Here is a 25,961-nt window from a genome sequence, read left to right as displayed (position 1 = left end):
CCTCTAACTCACACTCTTCCTCCTCTAACTCACACTCTTCTTCCTCTTACTCACACTCTTCCTCCAACTCACACTCTTCTTCCTCTTACTCACACTCTTTCTCCTCTTACTCACACTCTTCCTCCAACTCACACTATTCTTCCTCTTACTCACACTCTTCTTCCTCTTACTCACACTCTTCCTCCTCTAACTCACACTCTTCCTCCTCTTACTCACACTCTTCCTCCTCTTACTCACACTCTTCCTCCTCTAACTCACTCTTCTTCCTCTTACTAACACTCTTCCTCCTCTTACTCACACTCTTCCTCCTCTTCCTCCTCTAACTCACACTCTTCCTACTCTTCCTCATACTCTTCCTCCTCTAACTCACACTCTTCCTCCTCTAACTCACACTCTTCTTCCTCTTACTCACACTCTTCCTCCTCTTACTCATACTCTTCCTCCTCTTACTCACACTCTTTCTCCTCTTACTCACACTCTTCCTCCTCTTACTCACACTCTTCTTCCTCTAACTCACACTCTTCTTCCTCTTACTAACACTCTTCCTCCTCTTACTCACACTCTTCCTCCTCTTCCTCATACTCTTCCTCCTCTTACTCACACTCTTCCTCCTCTTACTCACACTCTTCCTCCTCTTCCTCATACTCTTCCTCCTCTAACTCACACTCTTCCTCCTCTAACTCACACTCTTCCTCCTCTAACTCACACTCTTCCTCCTCTTACTCACACTCTTCCTCCTCTAACTCACACTCTTCCTCCTCTAACTCACACTCTTCCTCCTCTTACTCATACTCTTCTTCCTCTTACTCACACTCTTCCTCCTCTAACTCACACTCTTCCTCCTCTAACTCACACTCTTCCTCCTCTTACTCATACTCTTCCTCCTCTTACTCACACTCTTCTTCCTCTAACTCACACTCTTCCTCCTCTAACTCACACTCTTCCTCCTCTTACTCATACTCTTCCTCCTCTTACTCACACTCTTCTTCCTCTAACTCACACTCTTTTTAGTGTTTTAGTGAGTGAGATTTTAGTTTTTGCAAAAAGAGTGATTTATTACACAAATTGGTTTTTAGGCTATTGGGAATTTGGTTTAGATGGGTTTAATGTTTTAGCAATTCAGAAAAATTGTAATAGCAGTCATGATTGATATGTGTTTAGGGTGTTTACAGTGAGATCTACTATAGATCTTGTCGAGGTTTGGGTTTGTAATGGTTTTGGCAGCAAACGGCTGCTGTAAAGCACTTCATCACTGCCCTGTTAGACACACAATCATCATAGAAACATGCTAACGTGTTTAAACGGCTGGTGTTGTGCTGTTAGACGAAGCTGCTGAGAGTGTGTGTGTTTAGCAGAGTCTCTGGAGAGTTTCCCTCTGTTCACTGTCATTAGTCCAGTCATTTATTAAGAGAAAATCGACACTAGAAGCCTGTCAGTCTCTGCACCTGAATCACATGTGACTGTGTGAGTGTGTCTGTGTGTGTCTGTGTGTGTCTGTGTGTGTGAGTGTCTGTGTGTGTCTGTGTGTGTGAGTGTCTGTGTGTGTGAGTGTGTTTGTGTGTGAGTGTGTGTGTGTGTGTGTGTGCGCGCGCGGGTTTGTGCGTGTGTGTGAGTGTGTGTTTGTGTGTGTGCGCGCGGGTTTGTGCGTGTGTGTGCAGAATGTATTCCACAACAACCAAATGAACCCAAACTCTACAATCCTCCACAAACTCGTTCAGCTGCTGTGAAGCGGACTCTTGAATATTCAGTGTCTCATAAGCATGTGGGAAACATTTATTCCACAGGCCTAATGCAGTTTGACCCTGTAAAGCTCCACAATTAGCCAGACTTAACCCGCCACAACCAGACGCGTTTCCACCGGCTCCAAACGCTCTGTATATTCAGAATAGTGCCAAATCTGGAGTCACAGGCTGTTTTCATTAGGCAGGGCTGATCAACAATCTCATTGTGAGTGAATGATGTTCTATAACTCTGAGGAAACGCAGACCGAAGCATCGCTGCGCTGGAGAGAGGAACTTTTGCTCTGGAAAATGTAGCTCTGCGTTTATAATATCACACAGTCTTTTATCCCGGGCCCCGGGGACTAATAACTCTGACTCAGTTGTTTGGCCCCTGGACTGAGTTTTCTGGCTGATGGCAGACATGTGGCTTCCGGCTTTACATCTTCTACACCAGAGCCAGACGTTCATCCAGCTTTCCTTATAAACGCTCAGGACGCTTTATTCAGACTAGCTCTCTTTACATCTCAGGTGTGCTTCTGCTAAAGGTGACATCCTCAACATTCAAACAGTTTTTTTGTCCTGAAGAATCTGTTTCAAACTAAATGTTTTGCTGGTTTTAGAGCACATTTACTCACAGTGAAACTCAACTAGGCAAACAGTGCGCCATTAAAACTCTCCTTGAGAACTGTCAGTCTCATCTCAGCTCTTTTAACAAATGTGGCTCCAATTACGATCAGCCTCGTTGTGAGCCAATGCCAGCTTTCCACGAACGAGCAACACACGTTTCATTTCAGAGAGCTGTCTGTTCAACAACACAGCTTTTACTCTCTCTGGGTCAGTGTGTGTGTGTGTGTGTGTGTGTGTGCTCAGTTTGGAATCTGCACTCATTAAGACTCAAACTTTAGGCTTTCACAGATATTGTGTTGTTGATGTTGTTAAAATATTTTGAGCACATAAAATATACGTTCAGATCTCTATGAATCAGAGCTGTTTTCTGAATTTCACTGATGCTAAAAGTACAGAAAAAATGATCGTCCCGTCATCATTTACTCATCCTCATTTCACCTCAGTCATGTATGACTTTCTTTCTAATGTGGAAGAAAAGAAGATTTGGAGAAATGTCTCAGTGGTTTTTATTTACAATGAAAGTCAGCAAGTTTAATTGGTTCCCTAAAATTCTTCTTTTGTGTTTGAAGACATATCGGGGAGACAGATTATCCTAATTTTATCATTATTGTTATTATTATTATTATTTATTTGACTTGAATGAAATTGACTACAGTTTCTCCGTCTCTTTTCTTTCCAGAAACACAAACGCGATTCCCTCACTGAACACGTGATGGCGCCACTGCAGCAGAAGTGATCAACATGAATCATCGATCAGTTTATTCATGTTTCAGCTATAGAGTGCTTGTCATGTCCCATTATCCACATTTCATCTGCTTCAGTAGCGTTGAACACGGTACAGAATTCATGATAACGCCAGGCTACTTATCCAGTATAAGTTCTTTGAGATGTTAAGTAAAAGAATCAGGGAAATTACTGCATGCAAGTTAATGATTTTTAATAATCTCTGGTGCTTCACGAGTGCTAAAACACACGCTTTTATTACTGACACAATTAAAACCGCTTTACTCTGAACTCTTTTGTTATAACTAACTGTTCATCTGTCAACAACATGACTCACTCACAGTTGGTTTATTTACACGAGACGCAGTTTCGCCGCTACACCTCGTTATAAACTCTTGTCCTGTTCTTCTGAGTTGATGATTGACTCTGACTCCTCCCAAACAAACTTCCTCAAACTCTCCTCAGTCGATCTGATCTGTGAAACACGGTGAAATGGAGAGAAGCATCCGATCGCTCGGGTTATCGTACTCTCAGATCTTCTCAGATGTTTAGTTTTGTTCGTGATGTCCGATGTGAAGACGCAGATGTCCTGGCACGAGGATTTCGCTAAAAACCTTTCCAGGTTCTTTTCCAGGAGTAAATCTGTGGACACGGAGGGGAATGAAAGGCTTGTCTCATTTTCTTCCTTCCTTCTATTTTTAGCTGTTAATCGAGTGAAGTTTGTTTGTGCTCGTGAAGTTTCTGTCGTCTGTGAGTTATTGTTTCATGTTTTCTCTGAGCCAATCACACTGTTTCTGTTCTTCTGTAGAGGATTTTATTCGCTGCTTTTTTTCCCCTAATGTCAAAACGAGCTGGAAATATTTCGAAGAAAAGAGTTATTTAATAGCTCAGGGTGTGTCAGTCAGTGTTCTGTGTGTCTCTGGAGAGAATCTGATATCCGTGGACAGTTGCAGCTGAAGGCAGTTTCTGTGTTTGTGTTGATTATCAATGCTTTGCATTTTCCTCTGATTTGTTTATTTCCCCCAGTGAGATCAGAGAGGCTGATGATGGATCTGCAGATCGAACACCTGAGCAGCACCAGAACACACAGGTGACACTGACACACAAGAGGAGCTTTCACTGTAGTGTGAGAGTGAGTAGAGAAGCAGACAGCAGGAAGGAGCAATATATAAAGATAGAAATATAGAACTATATGAAACACAAAGAATTTGCTGATTTTCTATCAGAGTTAGTACTGGCTGCAGAAAAAGTCCTAATTGTTGGTGATTTTAATATACATGTAGATAACGAAAAAGATGCATTGGGATTGGTATTTAAAGACATTCTGAACTCTATTGGAGTTAGACAACACGTGTCAGGACCTACTCATTCTCGTAATCATACCCTAGATCTAATCACATGGAATAGATGTTGATGCCGTAGAGTGATGACATCTCAGATCATTATCTAGTCTCGTGTAAACTTCATTTAGCCAAGGCTGCAAAGCCGACTCCGTGTTACAAATATGTGAGACCTATCACTTCTGCCACTTAAGATTGCTTTATTAATAATCTTCCTGATCAGTTTCATCTCCTCAGCATCCCAGATAGCTTAGAAGAACTAGATATTGCGACAGAAACTTTTAACTCTCTCTTTTCCAGCACTTTAGACACAGTTGCTCTGTTGCGCTTAAAGAAGATTAAAGAAAATAGTCCAATGCCGTGGTACAGCGAGCACACTCGGGCCCTTAAGAGAGCAGCCAGAAAAATGGAGCGCAACTGGAAGAAAACAAAATTAGAGGTATTTCGGATTTCATGGAAGGAGAGCTCGATTGCTTACAGAGAGGCCTTAAAAGCTGCTAGATCTGCTTATTTTTTAACCCTATTAGAAGAAAATAAACAAAACCCTAGGACCTAGGTATTTATTTGAAACAGTGGCTAAACTAACGAAAAATAAAGCTTCACGCCCAGAAGTTTCCAAGCAGCACAGCAGTAATGACTTTATAAACTTCTTTACTTACAAGATTGATCATATTAGGGAAAAAATGATAACTATGCAAACTCAACTAGGCAAACAGTGCACCGTTAATACACTCCTTTATTTGACCCTATATTCTCAGTGGACAAAGAGATGCTTCCAGAGGTCATAGATCCTCTTTTTAATATCATTAATTCATCTTTGTCATTAGGATACATACCAAAAACTTTTTAAGCTGGCTATTATTAAACCGCTTGCTTGATCCTACAGAATTAGTTAATTACAGGCCGATCTCGAATCTGCCTTTTCTGTCAAAGATACTAGAAAAGGCAGTATCCTCACAACTATGTTCCTTTTTATAAAGAAATGATATCTGTGAGGATTTTCAGTCAGGATATAGACCGTACCATAGTACCGAGACTGCTCTCGTTAGAGTCACACATGATTTGCTCTTATCATCCGATCGTGGTTGTGTCTCTCTATTAGTGTTACTCGATCTTAGTGCTGCATTCGACACTATTGACCACAACATTCTTTTAAATAGACTCGAAAACTATGTTGGCATTAGTGGAATTGCACTAGCATGGTTTAAATCATACTTATCTGACCGTTATCAGTTTGTAGCAGTAAATGAAGAGATGTCTTATTGATCACAAGTTCAGTATGGCGTACCACAAGGCTCAGTACTAGGACCGTTGCTGTTCACTCTGTACATGCTACCCTCACACAAACACACACACACACACACACACACACACACACACACACACACACACTGTACATGCTACCCTTGGGAGATATCATTAGGAAACATGGAATTAGTTTTTACTGTTATGCTGATGATACTCAGCTCTATATTTCTTCACGCCCTGACGACGCTTACCAATTCAGAAAATTAATGGAATGTATAGCTGATATAAAAAACTGAATGACTATTTCCTACAACTTAATTCTGAAAAAACAGAGATTCTAATTATTGGACAAAATCTTCCTCACGTAATAATCTAGAATACTGTCTAACACTTGATGGCTGCTCTGTCAAGTCTTCGTCGTCAGTTAGGAACCTGTGTGTGTGAGTGTGTGTGTGTGCTCTTTGATACCAATCTTTCATTTGAAAGTCACGTGTCTAGTATCTGTAAAACCGCATTTTTCCATCTTAAAAATATATCTAAATTACGCTATATGCTCTCAATGACAAATGCGGAACAATTAGTCCATGCGTTCATGACCTCAAGGCTAGATTACTGTAATGCTCTACTGGGTGGTTGCCCTGCACGCTTAATAAACAAACTACAGCTGGTCCAAAACGCAGCAGCTCGAGTTCTTACCAGAACCAGGAAGTATGACCATATTAGCCCGGTTCTGTCAAAACTGCACTGGCTCGCTATTAAACATTGTATAAATTTAAAAATATTACTTACAAAGCACTAAATGGTTTAGCTCCGCAGTACTTGAGCGAACTCTTAACGCATTATAGTCCGTCACGTCTATTGCGATCTCAAAATTCCGGCCAGTTGATAATACCTAGAATATCAAAATCGACTGCTGGCGGTAGATCCTTTTCCTATTTAGCACCAAAACTCTGGAACAGTCTTCCTAACATTGTCCGGGAAGCAGACACACTCTGTCAGTTCAAAGCCAGATTAAAGACACATCTCTTTGACCTAGCATTCACATAATACATTATAAACTTCTATAATTCAATGTTAGGCTGCATAGATTAGGTCAGCTGGAACCGGGAACACTTTCCATAAATCCTGATGTACTCGTTACATCATGAGAAGAATGGCGTCTACGCTAATATTAGTCTCTCTGTTTATCCCGAGGTTTACCTCAGTCTGCCGTATCCAGATCTGATGAAGGACCTGCGCCTGGACACGACGACAACGCAGTCCTGAAGTGTCCACTAGTCTCTCCCCTGTGAAGGCCTCCTTCCCTTCCCTTTACCTCTGTACAGATTAAACGTTATCGAAATGATTCCAGTTCGCATGGATACGCGAAAGAGACAAAAAATCTGTGTTACAAGAAATTTGCCGATGTCAATTTGTAAAGAAAGAATGCGCACCTGCACACATATAAATTCAAATGCGCATACCTATAGACTAAACACATAATATGCATGTGCACGCAGTCACCGTTTTCACAGATTCACGTTTTTGAAGTTTACACGGAGATGATCACGTTTTTCAAAACATTTCATAACTTGCACCTTGGAACCTGTATCAAAGTTTGTGTTCTCGAGCTCCAAACACTGTTGTTGTGCAAATGAATGGCAGGAACATATTAAAAGTTTTCTGTTTTCTGTGAGAACGGTGTCGTGTTAGCGGCCGCTAAGTTAATAACTAATGATCTTTACAACGGAAGTGAATCAATCAAAACTAACTTTATCTGGACAATAACTTTATTCTAGATCTGCTGTAAAGCCTAAACAATCTCTGTTACTGTAATCTCCTATTGTCACTGTAAAGCTGCTGTGAAACATCTATGTTGTTAAAGCGCTGTATAAATGAAGGTGACTGACAAATATTCTAACGTAACATAATAGAGTATGACTGTCTCATCTATGGCTAGTTCTATTCAGTTTCCCCAAATCAGCTAAACTAATTAGTGTCTGCATTTAAAACACATTTCAGGGGCACTGTAAGTATATAGTAATGGATAATACAGAACCACCAAAGAAAAGATAAAGACAGACAGACTGGATTATGTTTAAAACTAAGAAAACACCTTCAGTTTTCAACCTGCCTAATGCTTAGTTTTTTAAGTAAACTGGCTCTGTAGAGTTTTTTAATTGGCTTTAAGCTAAAACTCAGTGCAGTGCTAGTCTTAACAGAGAGGCTACGTTTATGCAAGTGTGTGGCCCAAATGTGTGAATCAAGTCAAGTCTCCTTCATTTATACAGCGCTTTAACAAGATAGATTGTTTCAAAGCAGCTTTACAGTGATAATAGGAGATTACAGTAACAGAGATTGTTTAGGCTTTACAGCAGATCTAGAATAAAGTTATTGTCCAGATAAAGTTAGTTTTGATTGATTCACATCCATTGCAAAGATCATTAGTTATTAACTTAGGGGCCGCTAACACACACCGCTCTCACAGAGAACAGAAAACTGTTTTCAGAGAAACGACAGAATAACAACTATGAAATGTCTTTCTTTCTTTCTTTCTTTAGCACTGAAGGGGTTAAGGGTTAGGGTGGGATGTACTGGGGAGGAACGTGAGAGAGAGGGGGAGGGGGAGGGGGAGGGGGAGAGAGACATAGAGAGGGAGGGGGAGAGAGAGAGAGAGGGAGAGAGACACAGATGGTCACTGCTGCTACTGAAGGCGCCTCCCTCTCTGTTCTCTCTCAGGAGTCGCTGCCATCTGACGGAAGCAGCGCGTCACACTCGGAAGACGAGAGCTCGACTCCTCAATCCGCCTCCACAGCACCTCCTGCAGACGGATTCCTCAGACGCCTGGGAAGCCTGTTCCAATTCAGCCGGGCAGAACCGGCCCGAGGACAGAGAGAGAGACAGATCGACACGGACAGCCTGATTACAGCAGAGAGAGAGACGCAAACAAGCGCAAACACACACAAGAGCGGAGGAAGAGAGGAACCGGTGGAGCCGTCTGTGGGTCATTCAGAGCTCACACACACACAGTAAGTCATATCAACGCCCGACCCTGTGTGTGTGTGTGTGTGTGTGTGTGTGTGTGTGTTTGTTTGTATGTATGTGTGTCTTTGTATGTGTATGTGTGTGTTTTTGTATTAGAGCCTGACCGAAATGGATTTTTGGGGGGCGATGCCGATACGATATTAATGAGCAAAAAAAGTCAGATATCGATATATCGGGCGATATTCTTTATGTGTATATTATAGTACAGTACTTCGTGTGTCCAAACTTTTGACTGGTACTGTATATAGAATACAGTATATACATAAACAGAATATATACTATATTGCCAAAAGAATTGGGACACTCCTCCAAGTCATTGAATTCAGGTGTTCCAATCACTTCCATGGCCACTGTTGTACAAATCAAGCACTAGGCATGCAGACGCTTCTACACACATCTGTGAAAGGCTGGGTCGCTCTCAGGAGCTCAGTGAACTCAAGCGTGGGACTGTGATCGGTTGCCACCTGTGCAATAAGTCCATTCCTGAAATTTCCTCACCACGAAATATTTCATGGTCAACTATTAGTGATATTATAACAAAGTGGAAGCAATTGGGAACAACAGCAACTCAGCCACGAAGTGTTAAGCCTTGTAAAATCACAGAACGGGTCAGCGCATGCTGAGGCTCACAGTGCGCAGAACAGTACTTGCCTGACTGCACTGTGCCGAGTGTAAGGTTTGGTGGAGGGGGGGTTATGGTGTGGGGTCGTTTGGTGGAGGGGGGGTGATGGTGTGGGGTCGTTTGGTGGAGGGGGGGTGATGGTGTGGGGTCGTTTGGTGGAGGGAGGGTTATGGTGTGGGGTCGTTTGGTGGAGGGGGGGTGATGGTGTGGGGTCGTTTGGTGGAGGGGGGGTGATGGTGTGGGGTCGTTTGGTGGAAAGGGAGGTGATGGTGTGGGGTCGTTTGGTGGAGGGGGGTTATGGTGTGGGGTTGTTTGGTGGAGGGGGGGTTATGGTGTGGGGTTGTTTGGTGGAGAGGGGGTGATGGTGTGGGGTTGTTTGGTGGAGGGGGGGTGATGGTGTGGGGTTGTTTGGTGGAGGGGGGGTGATGGTGTGGGGTCGTTTGGTGGAGGGGGTGATGGTGTGGGGTCGTTTGGTGGAGAGGGGGTGATGGTGTGGGGTCGTTTGGTGGAGGGGGGTGATGGTGTGGGGTCGTTTGGTGGAGGGGGGGTGATGGTGTGGGGTCGTTTGGTGGAGGGGGGGTGATGGTGTGGGGTCGTTTGGTGGAGGGGGGGTGATGGTGTGGGGTCGTTTGGTGGAGAGGGGGTGATGGTGTGGGGTCGTTTGGTGGAGGGGGGGTGATGGTGTGGGGTTGTTTGGTGGAGAGGGGGTGATGGTGTGGGGTTGTTTGGTGGAGGGGGGTGATGGTGTGGGGTTGTTTGGTGGAGGGGGGATTATGGTGTGGGGTTGTTTGGTGGAGAGGGGGTGATGGTGTGGGGTTGTTTGGTGGAGAGGGGGTGATGGTGTGGGGTCGTTTGGTGGAGGGGGGGTGATGGTGTGGGGTTGTTTGGTGGAGAGGGGGTGATGGTGTGGGGTTGTTTGGTGGAGGGGGGTGATGGTGTGGGGTCGTTTGGTGGAGGGGGGATTATGGTGTGGGGTCGTTTGGTGGAGGGGGGATTATGGTGTGGGGTCGTTTGGTGGAGGGGGGGTCATGGAGTGGGGTCGTTTGGTGGAGGGGGGATTATGGTGTGGGGTCGTTTGGTGGAGGGGGGGTGATGGTGTGGGGTCGTTTGGTGGAGGGGGGATTATGGTGTGGGGTCGTTTGGTGGAGGGGGGGTTATGGTGTGGGGTCGTTTGGTGGAGGGGGGGTTATGGTGTGGGGTCGTTTGGTGGAGGGGGGATTATGGTGTGGGGTCGTTTGGTGGAGGGGGGGTTATGGTGTGGGGTCGTTTGGTGGAGGGGGGGTTATGGTGTGGGGTTGTTTGGTGGAGGGGGGATTATGGTGTGGGGTTGTTTGGTGGAGGGGGGGTTATGGTGTGGGGTTGTTTGGTGGAGGGGGGGTGATGGTGTGGGGTCGTTTGGTGGAGGGGGGATTATGGTGTGGGGTTGTTTGGTGGAGGGGGGGTTATGGTGTGGGGTTGTTTGGTGGAGGGGGGTTATGGTGTGGGGTTGTTTGGTGGAGGGGGGGTGATGGTGTGAGGTTGTTTGGGGGAGGGGGGGGGGGTGATGGTGCACAGAGCAGGACCATAAACACATGGATGAGAAGTTTGGTGTGGAGGAACTGGACTCCTGCACAGAGTCAGCTTTGGGATGAACTAGAGTGAGACTGAAAGCTTCTCGTCCAACATCAGTGTCTGACCTCACTAATGCACTTCTAGAAGAAGAATTCCCATAAACACACTCCTAAACCTTGTGGAAAGCCTTCCCAGAAGAGTTGAAGCTGTTATAGATGCAAAGGGTGGAGCAACTCCATAATAAATCCTACAGATCAGGAATGGGATGTCATTAAAGTTCATGTGCATGTAAAGGCCGACGTCCCAAAACTTTTGGCAATATAGTGCATATACATAAACGCATCTTTTGCAATGATCACTCAAATGTGGTGATCAAACACGTATAATGATGTGACAGAGATGTAATGTAATGGAGTCAGGGTGAGTGACAGAATGAGAGATATTTGAGCTGGAACCAAACTAGTTTACATTGCATGTTCTATTCTATATTATCTTCTAAATACTGTAGCTTAATCTTCACTAATGATTTTTAGAACATTTAGAAATGTTGTATCAAAAATAACAATAAAATGAGTGTCACTGGCAAAACCTCATCATCTTCTATTATTAGTCGTATGTCCTTTAGTCTCTACCGGTGGAAGAAGTACTCAGATCTTTAACTAAAGTAAAAGTAATTATAACGTAATGAAAATGTTCAATTACATATTTAAAATCGTATTTAATTAAAAGTACATACATAGTCAGCAAAATGTACTAAACGTGAAAGTACTCATGTAGAATGGCCCTATATGAAGTGTTAGAATAATATAAATGATTGGAATATTGCTTGATGTTGTACCGACATCAGTCAGGCGGTGTCTAACGGTAAGTTGCTAACTAGTTACCGCAGTGCGGTGGAGGCTTGAGTCTGTCGAAAGGTGATTCAGCGCTACCTTGTCATCTGGTGAGACGCAATGCTACAAAGTAAATAAACAATGTCCCAGTCTTTTACTCTCATAACCAGCTTATCATACTCGTTTGCTACATTAGCTAGCTAGCCGTGTTTCATAGCTTATCAGTGGAGTGGAAGCTAATGTGTGCGTGTCTGAAGAGACCTCATCACTGAAGAGGGTCGGCTGGTGTCACTACAGTGACCTGGGTCTCCAGTAGCAAACAATAGAGCGCGCTCTGCTGGACAGACTATGTAATTACACAATTTACTTTTATCGGTGTCATTTAGGGTGCTTTCACACCTGCCTCATTTAGTTCGGTTGAATTGCACTAGAGTTCGTTTTCCCCGTTGGTGCGGTTCGTTTGGGCTGGTGTGAATGCGGCAATCGCACTCGGGTGCGCACCAAAAGCGGACCAAACAAGCGTACCGAGACCTGCTCGAAGAGGTGGTCTCGGTACGCTTTGAAACGAACTCTGGAGCGGTTCGTTTGTGGTGAGAACGTGATCCGACCTCGAACAGAACCAACTGCCAAAGAAATGCGCATTTTTGGACTAAACCAGTTGCCGTAGTCAGCAGCGCTGTGATTATGGGATGAGGAGAAATGTTTGTTGACAGTTTGCACTCGCGGACAAACTTGGAGTTGTGAGGAGGTGCGGAGCCTGATAGAAATTATTAACAGCCGCATCCTCGCTTCATTCTCAAATATTATTGTTTGTCTAAAGTGGTGTAAACTATAATAACCTATGACCAAGGATACAATCAGCCCACGCAGTCGTCTCTCCATAGTAAACGGTGGCGTGTTATGCACGCGTCGCCTCCTCCTGAAGTGACTCGCCGCGTGCATTGAATAAAAAATTTTTTTAAGCCGCATCCTCGCTTTGGACAAACTATATAATAAACTATGACTAGGGATACAATCAGCCCACGCAGTCGTCTCTCCATAGTAAAAAGTGGTGTGTTGTCTGCCGGATGTTCCTCCTCTTTGCTTAATTCCGGGAGTTCTGTTGGAATTTTCCCGCACGTTAATTCTGACAATCGAAGTGCAGTTATGAAAATACGTTCAAGACCCATCTGGCCAACGAGTGATGTGGATGTTGTCACATGACTGCATTTTGGTTCGTTTCATAAACTGATCCGGACCAGAGCGATAAGTGTGGTGTGAAAAGAAACCAAAACGCCTGAAAAATGCTACAAAGTATCATTTTTCTCCCTTGGTCCGGACCAAATGTACCGAACTACAGATGTGAAAGCACCCTTAATGTCATATCGGTGGCATATCTGCGTCATACACGTCGATGCCGATGTATCTGCGACGGGCTCATATCGGCCGATAAAATCGCCAGACCGATAAATGTTGGCCTCTAGTTTGTATATGTGAGTGTGTGTCTGTGTGAGTGTGTGTGTGTGTGTGTTTTACACGTTTTGTTCAAAGGTTTGGGTTAGCCTTTTGTGTGAATATAAAAGCGATAGAAGTCTTTGATTTTCATGGCTAAAGAGAATGTGTGTGTGTGTGTGTGTGTGTGTGTGTGTCGAGGACACTGGTTTCTCTCATTCTTCAGTCCATATGACTGCGACCCCCTGAGGCCTGGCGCCTGCTGATGATGTCATCAACCGGCCCTGAACATCCACAGTGCTTTTTCATTCAGAACGTCCTGCCAAAAGGATGTTCATCACAGTAACTGGTGTATCTGCAGCTCCGGTGTGTGTTATCTGTTATCAGACGTGGTGTCACACACAGAAGCTGTCGATATGATGACGTATTACCAGATAAACCATCTGAACTCTGATGATTGTGGATCATATCTGCACTTTATTGAGCCGTAAACGTCTGTGCTGTTTCTCATTAGTGTGAGCGACGCGTTCCTGTCTCTCTCTCACTGATTTCACACACAGGTTTGAGGGAGTGTGTGTTGGTTTGGTTGTACTTTGGGGACATTTTCAATTGGAAATACAATCAGTAATGAGTTATTTGTGTGTATACCGTATCATATCTTCAGTGTATCTTAATCTATTGTATTAATACTGTTACTGAACTTTAGAACTCTCTCCCTTATGCAAAATCAACAAATATTTAAATATATCAATAGAACAAAACTGCCCCGTGTTTGAGTGACTGCAGCACTGATGTATGCACTAGACAACACTATAAATACAGTATATCTAGATGTAAATCCAGAGATGTCACTCGCATCATCATCATCATCATCATCATATATCATCATATCGCCCCGCACTAAAGCATATCTCACTCATATCGAGAGTAGGACTTTCTGGAAAGATTCTCTGGAAGTGTGTATTGTAAAAAGTGCTATACCAATAAACATAACGGTAACACTTTACAATAAGGTTCGTTAGTTAACATTAGTTACCTACATTAGTTAATATGAACTAATAATGAACTGCACATATATAGCATTTATTAATATTTGTTAATGTTAATTTCAACATTTACTAATACTTTATTAAAATCTTGTCAACATTAGTTAATGCACTGTGAACTAACATGTACTAACATGAACAGCTGTATTTTTATTAACTAATGTTAACAAAGATTGACAAATACTGTAACGAATGGATTGCTTATGGTTCGTTCATGTTAGTTAGTACATTAACTAATGTTAACTAATGAACCTTATTGTAAAGTGTTACCAATATAACTTGAATATGACTGGGTGAATTTGTGGTGTTTTGTGCGAGTAATCGTCTTCTTGAAGTTCATTGAATTTAAGTGAACAGAAACTGATATTTGGGGGTAAAGCGGCATGGTGATGTGAGAGAACAGCGCTGGATAAATAAGAGGAAAATGTATTGTATTTGGAGTATTAGGAAAGTTGGAGTATAAGGAAGTGTTCAGAGGATTTCTATCATGAAATGGCTTTATTTACTCCGAAGCTTTAGAGTCCTACGGGCAGCCGGATCTGTGGAGGCTCGTTCAGACAAGCCTGACAGACAGTTAATCAGCAGAAAGACAGCGCTGAGATCCACAGAGACCAGAACAACACCGACCCAGCAGAACTCATGCAGTCAGACGCCTCTCTCTGAGCGCTTCAACAGCTTCTGCATTTCCATTTCCTCATTACACTGTGTTCCTCTCTGCAACACTATTTAAGGTGCAGATAGTGGTGTGTCAGTCTCATGTTCAGTTTAACGTCCTGAAGGGAGAATCTCTGTGAGGCTTTCAGAGTGTTGGTCTGGCCTGCGTTTCCCAAAAGTAGATCGTAGGACCATCGACACAAACAGTCTCTTCGCCCAACTTCACTCACAATGCTTTTGAGAAACGCAGTTCTGCTTATTTGAGCCTGACATGTCAATTTCTGACTCAACTAATCATGTGAGTTTGGGGCGGGGCTATCTGTCTGACTGACCAATCACAGATTAGAGTGGTAGAGTGTGTGTGTGTGTGTGTGTGTGTGTGTGAGTGAGTGAGTATCAGTGAGAGTATGTTTCAGTGAGTGTGAGTGTGAGTGAGTGAGTGAGTGAGTGAGTGAGTGAGTGTGTAAGTGAATGTGTGTGTGAGTGAGTGAGTGAGTAAATGTGTGTGTATCAGTGTGATTGAGTGAGTGAGTGAATGTGTGAGTGAGTGAGTAAATGTGTGTGTATCAGTGTGAGTGAGTGCGTGAGTGAATGTGTGAGTGAGTGAGTGAGTGAGTACCAGTGTGCGTGAGTGTGTGCGTGAGTGTGTGCGTGCGTGAGTGTGTGCGTGAGTGAATGTGTGAGTGAGTATCAGTGTGAGTGAATGTGTGAGTGAGAATCAGTGTGAGTGTGTGTGTGTGCGTGTGTGTGAGAGTGAGTGAGTGAGTGTGTGCGTGAGTGAATGTGTGAGTGAGTATCAGTGTGAGTGAATGTGTGAGTGAGTATCAGTGTGTGTGAGTGAGTGAGTGAGTGAGTGAGTGAGTGAGTGAGTGAGTGAGTGTGTGTATAAGTGAATGTGTGAGTGAGTATCAGTGTGAGTGAGTATCAGTGTGAGTGAGTGCGTGAGTGAATGTGTGAGTATCAGTGAGTGTGTGCGTGAGTGTGTGCGTGAGTGTGTGCATGAGTGAATGTGTGAGTGAGTATCAGTGAGAGTATGTTTCAGTGAGTGTGAGTGAGTGAGTGTGTAAGTGAATGTGTGAGTGAGTGAGTGAGTGAGTGAGTGTGTGAGTATCAGAGTGAGTGAGTGTGTGCGTGTGAGTGAATGTGTGAGTGAGTGTGTGAGTGAGTGAGTGAGTGTGTGAGTATCAGAGTGAGTGAGTGAGTGCGTGAGTGTGTGCGTGTGAGTGAATGTGTAAGTGAATGTGTGAGTGTGAGTGAGTGAGTGAGTGTGTGAGTGAGTGAGTGAGTGTGTGTGTGCGTGAGTGAATGTGTGAGTATCAGTGTGAGTGAGTATCATTGTGAGTGTGTGAGTGAATGTGTGAGTGAGAATCAGTGTGAGTGAATGTGTGAGTGAATATCAGTGTGAGTGTGTGTGTGTGACAGTGAGTGAGTGAGTGCGTGAGTGCGTGAATGTGTGAGTGAGTGAGTGAGTGAGTATCAGTGAGAGTGTGTGTAAGTGAATGTGTGAGTGAGCGAGTGAGTGAGTATCAGTGTGAGTGAGTGTGCGTGAGTGAATGTGTGAGTGTGTGAGTATGAGTGAGTGAGTGAGTGTGCGTGAGTGTGTGCGTGAGTGAATGTGTGAGTGAGTATCAGTGAGAGTATGTTTCAGTGAGAGTGAGTGAGTGTGAGTATCAGTGTGAGTGAGTGAGTGCGTGTGTGCGTGAGTGAATGTGTGAGTGAGTGTGTGAGTATCAGTGTGAGTGAGTGAGTGAGTGAGTATCAGTGAGTGTGAGTGAGTGAGTGAGTGTGTAAGTGAATGTGTGTGTGAGTGAGTGAGTGTGTGAGTATCAGTGTGATTGAGTGAGTGAGTGAGGGCGTGAGTGAATGTGTGTGTGTGTGAGTGAGTGAGTGAGTGAGTGAGTACCAGTGTGAGTGAGTGAGTGTGTGAGTATCAGTGTGATTGAGTGAGTGAGTGAGTGTGAGTGTGTGAGTGAGTGAGTGAGTGAGTGAGTGAGTATCAGTGAGTGTGAGTGAGTGAGTGTGTAAGTGAATGTGTAAGTGAATGTGTGTGTGAGTGAGTGAGTGTGTGAGTATCAGTGTGATTGAGTGAGTGAGTGAGGGAGTGCGTGAGTGAATGTGTGAGTGAGTGAGTGAGTGAGTGAGTGAGTACCAGTGTGAGTGTGTGCGTGAGTGAATGTGTTAGTGAGTATCAGTGTGAGTGAATGTGTGAGTGAGAATCAGTGTGAGTGTGCGTGTGTGTGAGAGTGAGTGAGTGAGTGTGTGTGTGCGTGAGTGTGCGCGTGAGTGAATGTGTGAGTGAGTATCAGTGTGAGTGAATGTGTGAGTGAGTATCAGTGTGAGTGTGTGAGTGAATGTGTGAGTGAATATCAGTGTGAGAGTGTGTGTGTGCGTGTGTGTGAGAGTGAGTGAGTGCGTGAGTGAGTGAGTGAGTGCGTGAGTGAATGTGTGAGTGAGTGAGTAAGTGAATGTGTGAGTGAGTGAGTATCAGTGAGTATGTTTTAGTGAGTGTGAGTGAGTGAGTGTGTAAGTGAATGTGTGAGTGAGTGAGTGTATGAGTATCAGTGTGAGTGAGTGAGTGAGTGCGTGAGTGAATGTGTGAGTGAGTGAGTGAGTGACTGAGTATCAGTGAGAGTATGTTTCAGTGAGTGTGTGAGTGAGTGAGTGTGTGTATAAGTGAATGTGTGAGTGAGTATCAGTGTGAGTGAGTGAGTGCGTGAGTGTGTGCGTGAGTGAATGTGTGAGTGTGTGAGTATCAGTGAGTGTGTGCGTGAGTGTGTGCATGAGTGAATGTGTGAGTGAGTATCAGTGAGAGTATGTTTCAGTGAGTGTGAGTGAGTGTGTGAGTATCAGTGTGTGAGTGAGTGAGTGTGTGAGTGAATGTGTGAGTGAGTAGTATCAGTGTGAGTGAATGTGTGAGTGAGTATCATTGTGAGTGAGTGAGTGCGTGAATGTGTAAGTGAATGTGTGAGTGAATGTGTGAGTATCAGTGTGAGTGAATGTGTGAGTGAGTATCAGTGTGAGTGAATGTGTGAGTGTGTGAGTGAGTGAATGTGTGAGTGAGTATCAGTGTGAGTGAGTGAGTGAGTGTGTGAGTGAGCAGTATGTCACTGCTGTTGGCTAATGAATGTTGGAGTAACAAAAGGGAAAGACCTCTGAGGAGCCTCTCATCTCTCGTGCGTTTGCTGACAGCGTGCTGAAGCGTGTTGTAATGGTTATTTCCATGTTGCACAGAACAGAAGCTGTAAGCTCGTCCACTGGGAATCCATGTTTGACAGGAAGCCGAGCCGATAAAACAGATTTATTCACTCTCGGTCCATGTTTTTTGAGTCCAAGAATAGAAACATCTCAGTTCTTTTATTGTCTTACTTAAGGTGAAACTTCTTATTTTAAATTCTATTTCTATCACAGTTTGCTTGAGATCCAAGTGTCTAGTTAGAGCCTCCTGGGAAATATTATTATTATGACTCTCTTTCACATGATTCACATGACTGTAGTGTAGAATGAGCTGGAGATGCCTGATGAAATGTTCAGTATTTTCCACTTTACTTTTTCATTCATTCAGTTATGTTACACTCCTATATGTTTCTGTCCTGTCATGAGAATGTTTCGAGGGCAGACTCTAATGTGTCCATCTAATAAACGTTTATCTGATCAACTGCTTCCTTCATTCCATCGCAGAGAACAAAGAGAAGATATGTTGTGTGTGCACAACACTGAGAGTATTGCATCTGACTAAGTGTTTACTGAGCCTTTATCATCAGTTTAAAATTCCAGTTGCTGTGTGAATGATGAGTTTTATTTAATCCTCTACTCCAGTCCTCTCATTCGATAGCGAGTACCACACCGTTCAGAATAACCAGTACTGTCTGTTCATCAAATAAAGCAATTTAATGGCTTTAGAAGACTTGGAATATAATGCACTAAAACTTTTGTGGTCGATTTTTTTTTTTTTTTAGCTCGTCAGTAACAACAATGGGTAACGCACAGAATCGAATTTGGATCGGTCCCATACTGATTGATACCTGATCTGACAAAGAAGTCTGTATCGGACTGATACCGATACTAGGTATCGGATCACCGCATCTTTAATCTTTAATAATGTTTAATTGTTTTGTAATGGGTTATGGTTAAATCTTTTCTTTACTTTTTTTACTTTGTTTTTTTGTACTTATTTGCATTGTACAGTACCATTGTGTGATGTTTCTGTACTGCGCCTACAGGCAGTAGTGCTTTTGTGTAGATGCTGCTTATGAATATTTAATGAGTATAATGTTTTACTTTCTGCTTTTACATAACAGCAATATTACACACAGAGAGCACTACAAATGTCATGAGTGTGTGCTTTAATATATCTCAAATGTTTGGTTGTCTGTCCTGTTTATGTATCCATTCGTTGTGTGTGGAATTGTGCTGGGATAGCTTTACTAGTGTCTCTTTGTCTTTCTTCTGTTCAGACCTCAGGAAAAGACCGAGGAAGACAGAAGTGATGCCGTAAACATCAACGCCAAAGAGCGCTCAGAGGAGAAGAGACGTCATGACCTAGCCTGTCCTCCTGTGGTGACTTATGGCACGTACCGTGGATTGAGGGAAGTCAGGAAACCAAAGAAGAAGCATCGAGTCGAGCTTCACTCGCCCATCTCTGAGGGAGAAGAGGGGACTCAACCCGACAGCCATGAGGACAACGAGATCTCCTCTTCCTCTGTTAACACAATGAACTCTGATAATCAGGAATATCCCACTGCAGTAAATCAAGCATCTCCTTCACAGACACAACAGATAGAGGACGGATTGACCCAGAGTGACTTATTAGATGAGGTTCCTACTGTTGAATCTGGACTAACTCCAGCCCTCCAACTCCCTCATGTTACAGACTCTAACCGGTTGCTTACCTGCATAGATGTCTACAGAATTCCTCAAGCAGCAGAACCAAGCCCGTTGAATGACCCGGTGAACCGCAGACAGGAGCATCTTGCCCAGGGTGTTACGTTAGAGGCGGACACCAATGATCTGTCACTATCAAACGCGCAATCAAACTCTTACCCAGTCCATCACAACACACTCCCCATTCCAGAACAGAGCTCAGAGCAACCAAAGCCATCAGTAATCGTAAACAGAACAGATGATCTAGCCCCGGATTCTCAGGCACACCAGCGTCCGGAGGAGTCCAAACTGAAACGGGCTGTGGTGGATTCTGGAGTAGATGAAGAGGTCCTACGTTTGGAGTCTAAAAAGATGGTGGACAGCATCCTGACAAATGCTCTTGCTGCCCTGCAGAAGATGGAAGTATCTGAGACGGAGCATGGCGTACTGTTAACCTGTGAACTTCATGAAGGCTCAGAGGCAATGCTGTTTGAAGGGTTAGATGGTCGTAGAGATGGAGGCACTGAAGCAGAGCATCAGTTTCGTGTGATGCTGTCGGACCAGACGCTGTCCGTCGTTCTGGAAGAAGAGCTAGCAGGAACCTGTAGGTCTCCACCCTCCTCAGGGTACGAGTCCATCGCTGGCTCCGACACTGACATCAGGGGCATTGTGGGACTGAACTCCGAGCTCACCACTACCTGTGCTCCAGTCAGCTCTCAAAATGAGAATCAGACCGTTCTTGAATATTTAGTTGAGGAAAAAAATGTGGATGTAACTGGTTCCCGTAAGAGCAGTGCTGCTGATGACGAGCCATTATCCCAAAATCTCCAAAGCCATAGGGATGTTGTTCATAAAACAGACTTCAAGCTCTTCCTACCTGCTTTGATAGAGGAGTCTCTCTCACGAGAGCAACACACTGGTGACGTCTCCGCATGTAAAGATAAAGGGGGAAAGAGACCTCAGGATACAGCCAAAGACAATGCAATGAGCAATAACAACCTGAATGGTTCCTGTGACACCTCCATCATCACTCCTGCTTCAGCAGAACATCAGGACAGTCTTCAACAAAGCCAAACTCTCAGTGTAACTCTCAGTGACCACTTTAGCCACAGTCTTGCATCGGACACAGCTGATTCCCATATGATGTCAGAAATCAAAGAACAGCCGCCAGCTATACGAAGCCATGAATCTGAGGAGACCGGAACACCTTATTCAGGGAGCAGTCAACAGGAACCGATCTCTTGTGACTCTAGCGCTGGAACAGATTGCAGTGTCCAGCCGTGCGAGACTGAAGTCCAGTGCTCTGGAGGGCAGCACTATCCTTCTCATTGGATCTCAGTCCGAGCGTTTCGCTGTGACATCACCGATGACCAAAGCCTGAGTCCCGCCACACTCGAGGAGCATCTGAAGCCAGAGCTCAGTGTGAACCCAGGTATATCAGCCGTGTCTGTTTCAGGCCAGAGAATTCACCTCGACCCCATGGACAGTTCCAGCAGAACTGCGGCTTTCGCTCCCCATCATTCCCGATTTCACGATCTCGACCTCGACCTCCACCAGGTAGACGGAGGCTTCGCCATCATCAGCGAGGAGGAAGAGAGTGACATGGTGTTCGTGAACGACACCGGGCCCATGTACAGTCCCAGCACGCGTCGAGCCAAAGCATACCCCTTCTCCCTGTCCCCCATCTACGAGGAGGAGTGTGTGCGCGAGGAGGCCGTGGGCCGGGAGACCCTGCCGTTCCCCCCAGTGGCCGAGGAGGAGCAGAGGAGTGTTGAGCGGCCGGCCTCCTCCATACTCTCACTCCTGCAGTCCGTCAGCGAGAAGCTACAGTCCAGTGTGATCTGCAGTTCAGCCGAGGACTCATCCAGCGCCTCTCCGACGGGCTACCGCTACTCCCACGGAGACGACAGTGAGGAAGATGACGAGGACTCCAGCAATCTTCTGAGCCGCCAGCTCACCGGGGCCGAACCGGAGCCGAACGCTGAGCATGAGCACAGCTCAGATACTGATCGCACTGCTAATGACGCTCCGGAGAGAATACAGGAGCAGCAGGACTGGGATGGCACACTGGGTAATATTGGAAAGAATGCCAATACTCCTTTCTATCAGTACTTGAAATCCAGACTAATGCCATCAGGTGATGAAGAACCTCAAGACATTAAACGCATTGTGTGTCGTAGTGGATGGAACCCAATGGTCAGGGTAAGCAGAGTAAGATTTTAGTCTAACATGAGATATGTTTATATATATATATGTGTAAAAAACTGCTTTTTTTTTTTCTTTGTGTCCTCACAGGAAGAGAACAGAGGGTTTGGAAAGGTCAACCCTAGACCGACACCAGTAAGTTCTTCTCTATGACTGTCCTTCATTAGGCATCTTATGCTTATGGTTGTTTGTGTTCAGTCTGAGCTCCTGAGACTTTGAACTGATTTCTGCATTTCCTTTGCATCGCCCAATAGCGCTTTAGGCAAGTAAAAGTAGGGCACACACTCTAAAATGTAAACGTCCATCACTTGTTTAGATTGTGCCAGTATAGCATTGTCAGGATTATAATGGTAGCGATTGTTTTTACTTTATACAATACAGATTGTTTGAAAGCAGCTTTACAGTGATAACAGGAAAAGGATGTAGAGCCCTGCACGGGCCTCAAATCTAGGCCCGAGCCCGGCCCTGGCCCGAGACGCTCAGGCCCTAGCCCGACCCGTGTCCGACAGCTCATCAGAATTATCAGCCCGAGTCCGACCCGTTTTTTTTTTTTTTTTTTTTTTTTTTAACAGCGGCAGACTGCCATTAAAATATGTCCGTTTTGTTAGTTATGTTTCTTTTCTTTTCATTTCTTTATTAAGTTAATTTAGACAAATGTTTGGAGCATTTAAAAAAAAAAAAAAAAAAATACCAGCAGCAAGCCGAGCCAACAGCGAGTAAAACATGTTTGATCAATTTAGCCTCTCAAATCAACGCTAATACTTTACTTAGCTACAATAAAATCCATAGATATAAAAACACTTCAAGCATATCACACAGACAGTTAGTTTAATGTTTATTTATTAAACCACAGTGAGTAGGCTACAATTTTTTTTAAATACTGAGGCAGGCTCAGACTGCTCGCAACAGCGCTCGCAAACGAAATGAGCAGCAGCCTACAATCTAAACAAATTAAATTAAATAAATCAAAAACAAACTTGCAGGTTATCTTACCTCAAAAATGCACCACAGAACATGGCCATTCTTTTTTCCAGTAGTTTCCAACAGTTAAACGAAAATAAAGTCCAATCAAATGAAAAACATCAGTAGCCTAGTTTCCAACAGTGTAAACGAAAACCAAACGAAAAGTTAGAACAGTCTCTTACAGAGCATCGTGGAGAAAAATAATAGCATCCACAGTGGAAGATTTTAACCCAGTCCTCTTCTATCACTCGCGATTTTTCTCATATTCTCCATTATTTGCACATGAGGTGAATCGTGGGTCGCGCTGACGGGAAACCTTCTGTGTGCGTGCGTGCGTGCGACTGTCATGTCAATCATATGTCAGTGTAATTATAAGATTATGAAAGTTATGAGGTTATTAAACGTCTTTCTGTGTTTGTTTTTCTATTGTCGACGTCAACTTCTCATATTTTTTTAATTAATGTCTAAAAATATAAAAAGAAGGATATCCCAAAAAAAGCCCGAGGCCCGGCCCGCATGTGAACTATGACGTGAAAATTGTCCCGAAGCCCGGCCCTAGGGGCGTAAAAAAGTCGGGGCCCGTCGGGCTCGGGCTGAAATGCAGGGCTTTAAAAGGATGTATATCTGCTGTTGTTCAGGTCGTCTGTAACTCGTGTGTGCTCAGTGGTCTTTTGGTCCCCATTGCTGATGTTTTTTTGCCAACACAGATGCTCGTCTACGAGGGTCAGTCCCTCAGCGCTGAGAGAAGAGAAATCTGCGACGATGTGGAGGACACTGGGAAGGATCGGTTTGCTCACGGAGCCACGCTTCACGCGCTGAGAGGATGGTGATCATATTTACTTCCATCAGAAAATACATCTCACTGTAATGCTTAAACAACACACACACACACACACACACACACACATACACACTCACTTACTCACTCACTGAGTATCCTTCCTGGCTGAGTCTGAGTTGACAGTGATCTGTGTTTATGGATGAGCTGTTACAGTCCAGTTCTGCTGCTGTCCATGAAATGAGCTCATATCATAATTTTGAATCTAAGTGGACTCCCATTGGCTCTCAGACAGAGACTGAGTGTGTGTGTGTGTGTGTGTGTGTGTGTGTGTGTGTGTGTGTGTGTGTGTGTGTGTGTGTGTGTATAAGTGCGCAGCAGCTCATGTCTAATAGATGAAGTGATTTTGTCTCCATTTTTCTGGCTTGTTTTAAAAGAGCTCTGAGAGCTTCTGCAATGTCTCGCTAATGCACTTCCACAGACGCGTGTGCATTATTCAGCAGCACTCGAGCGCGTGGGAATCACACGGGGTGTTTTTAACTTTGTTTTTCGTAAACTTTTCCAGCGAAAATGTTCTGGTGCAGTGGACAGAAGGCTGATTTGATCCAGAGAGTTTATGAATAAAACAGTGGCATCACGCACAGATGTTGAGATGTTCTTTAAGGTTTATGGAGTTAAATATTTCTTAAGTGTATGTGTTCCTGTCCTGTGTGTGTGTGTGTGTGTGTGTTTAACCTTTATTTAAAGTGAGTTTGCACTTTATACAACACAGATTGTTTTAAAGCAGCTTCACTGGGAAATAACAGGTAAATTCAATGATGCAAACAGAGTTCTGCTGAAAAGCAGCTTTAAAAAGTCAATAATAAACAGTGATTTTTTTTTTTTGTGAATTTGTTGTATTTTAAAATGTTGTCTTACTGTACTACTACCTTGGCCTGGTCTCTCTTGTAAAAGAGACTTCCTGGTAAAATAAAGGTAAATAAAATAAATAAATAAATGATTCAGCCGAAGTCAGTTCAGTGTTGGTTCAGTTCAATAACTCTGTAAAGTTAATCAATTATTGAATTAGTTCATTTCATCTGTAAAGCCACTCTGCAGAAAACAGTGATGTCATCATCAGCTCAGTTCAGTCAGATCAATAATAATGTCGAATATTAATAATAATGTTGAATATTAAGTGTTCCAGTGACAGGAACACAAACTCCATCAGTGACCGAGGAAAACCAGGATCAGTCGCTCAGTTTATGTACAGTGTATGATTATGATTCAGACTGTGGATTGATATAATTCAGAATACTTCATCCAGTTTCTTCTGCTTGTTTCTTAATGCTTTCTGTTCAGTCACTTCAGACAAAGAGAAACTCACTATTGGTCTCCACAGCAACATCCTTGAAATTCTGTGTGTGAGTGTGTGTTGTTGCTGTTGTGTATTGCTTGTTAAGATGATGATGTATGTTCTCATTGTGTGTGTGTGTGTGTGTGTGTTTAGCTGGCTGCTGTATGTGGATTCGTGGTACCGTGGCTCATGTGTTGTTCTGGAGGAGGGTCAGACTGTGAAGACCAGCAGAACTGATCCCGATCCCGATCCCAGTGCTGTTCTGTCTGTGGGATCCGTCAGGACACTGAAGGTATCAGGAGCTGCCGCTTTCTCAGGCCTTTCCATTACTATAGGTTATAGTAGTATATAATTAATAGAGCATAAACACAGAAAATAAAAATTTCTAGAAATGTTTTTATACACAAATATGATTTTGAACATGTTGCGCTGTATATTTGAATGGTGTATATCTGAAACACTGCTGTGATCTGCAACTCTCTTGTGGTGTCGAGACAAGTTATGCCCTCCAACAGACTTGAATATAAATGCATTGCTTATAGCACCACCTTGTGGCAGATTCTGCAGATCTAGTCACCCTGCATGTATGTGAACAGCCATAGCAGTGACACAAAAATAGGCATGCTGAATTTCAACTGTCTCTATTAAATTGTTTGCTGCCTATTGCCTAATTTGGCATACATCCTGAAAATGTCCAGTTTTAAGTTTGGACTTAGTGTTCACAAGATGTGTGTAGTGTAGGTGAGTTAACCCGTCCTGGCCATATCAGATTTCTGTGGCTTATATCCATGGTCATAACTGGACATTTGGGCTGGGAAACCATGACACTGGGTATTAAAGGGTTAAAGACAATACAGTCTTCACTCCAATTATCATGTTTTACGCCAGTGTTTGACATTGATTTTTACCCCAAACTGAAGACATGCAGCGCATACATTTTTTGTGACTGTACATGTTAATATATTTAATGAAGAGAGTTTATTATTGGTAGTGTTTTTT

General features: G+C 43.8%; 1 protein-coding gene across 1 annotated transcript in view; it reads left to right on the top strand.

Annotated features, from left to right (window-relative positions):
- The first annotated feature begins 3,526 nt into the window (after window positions 1-3,526).
- The window catches only part of LOC311285219 (very large A-kinase anchor protein), a 41,662-nt gene continuing 19,227 nt past the window's right edge, over window positions 3,527-25,961 (top strand). Inside the window, exons 1-7 of the mRNA XM_084400777.1 lie at window positions 3,527-3,738; window positions 4,098-4,161; window positions 8,378-8,667; window positions 19,275-21,882; window positions 21,976-22,020; window positions 23,556-23,674; window positions 25,116-25,254. Coding sequence (XP_084256903.1) covers window positions 3,635-3,738; window positions 4,098-4,161; window positions 8,378-8,667; window positions 19,275-21,882; window positions 21,976-22,020; window positions 23,556-23,674; window positions 25,116-25,254 — 3,369 coding nt within the window. The 5' untranslated portion in view covers window positions 3,527-3,634. The remainder of the gene's footprint in view (window positions 3,739-4,097; window positions 4,162-8,377; window positions 8,668-19,274; window positions 21,883-21,975; window positions 22,021-23,555; window positions 23,675-25,115; window positions 25,255-25,961) is intronic.

Source organism: Rutilus rutilus (assembly GCF_951802725.1).
Source record: "Rutilus rutilus genome assembly, chromosome: 25".
In the NCBI taxonomy this organism is placed as follows: Eukaryota; Metazoa; Chordata; class Actinopteri; order Cypriniformes; family Leuciscidae; genus Rutilus; species Rutilus rutilus.
The sequence above is the reverse complement of the archived record's forward strand: the minus strand, read 5'-3'. Positions and strand labels throughout refer to the sequence as shown.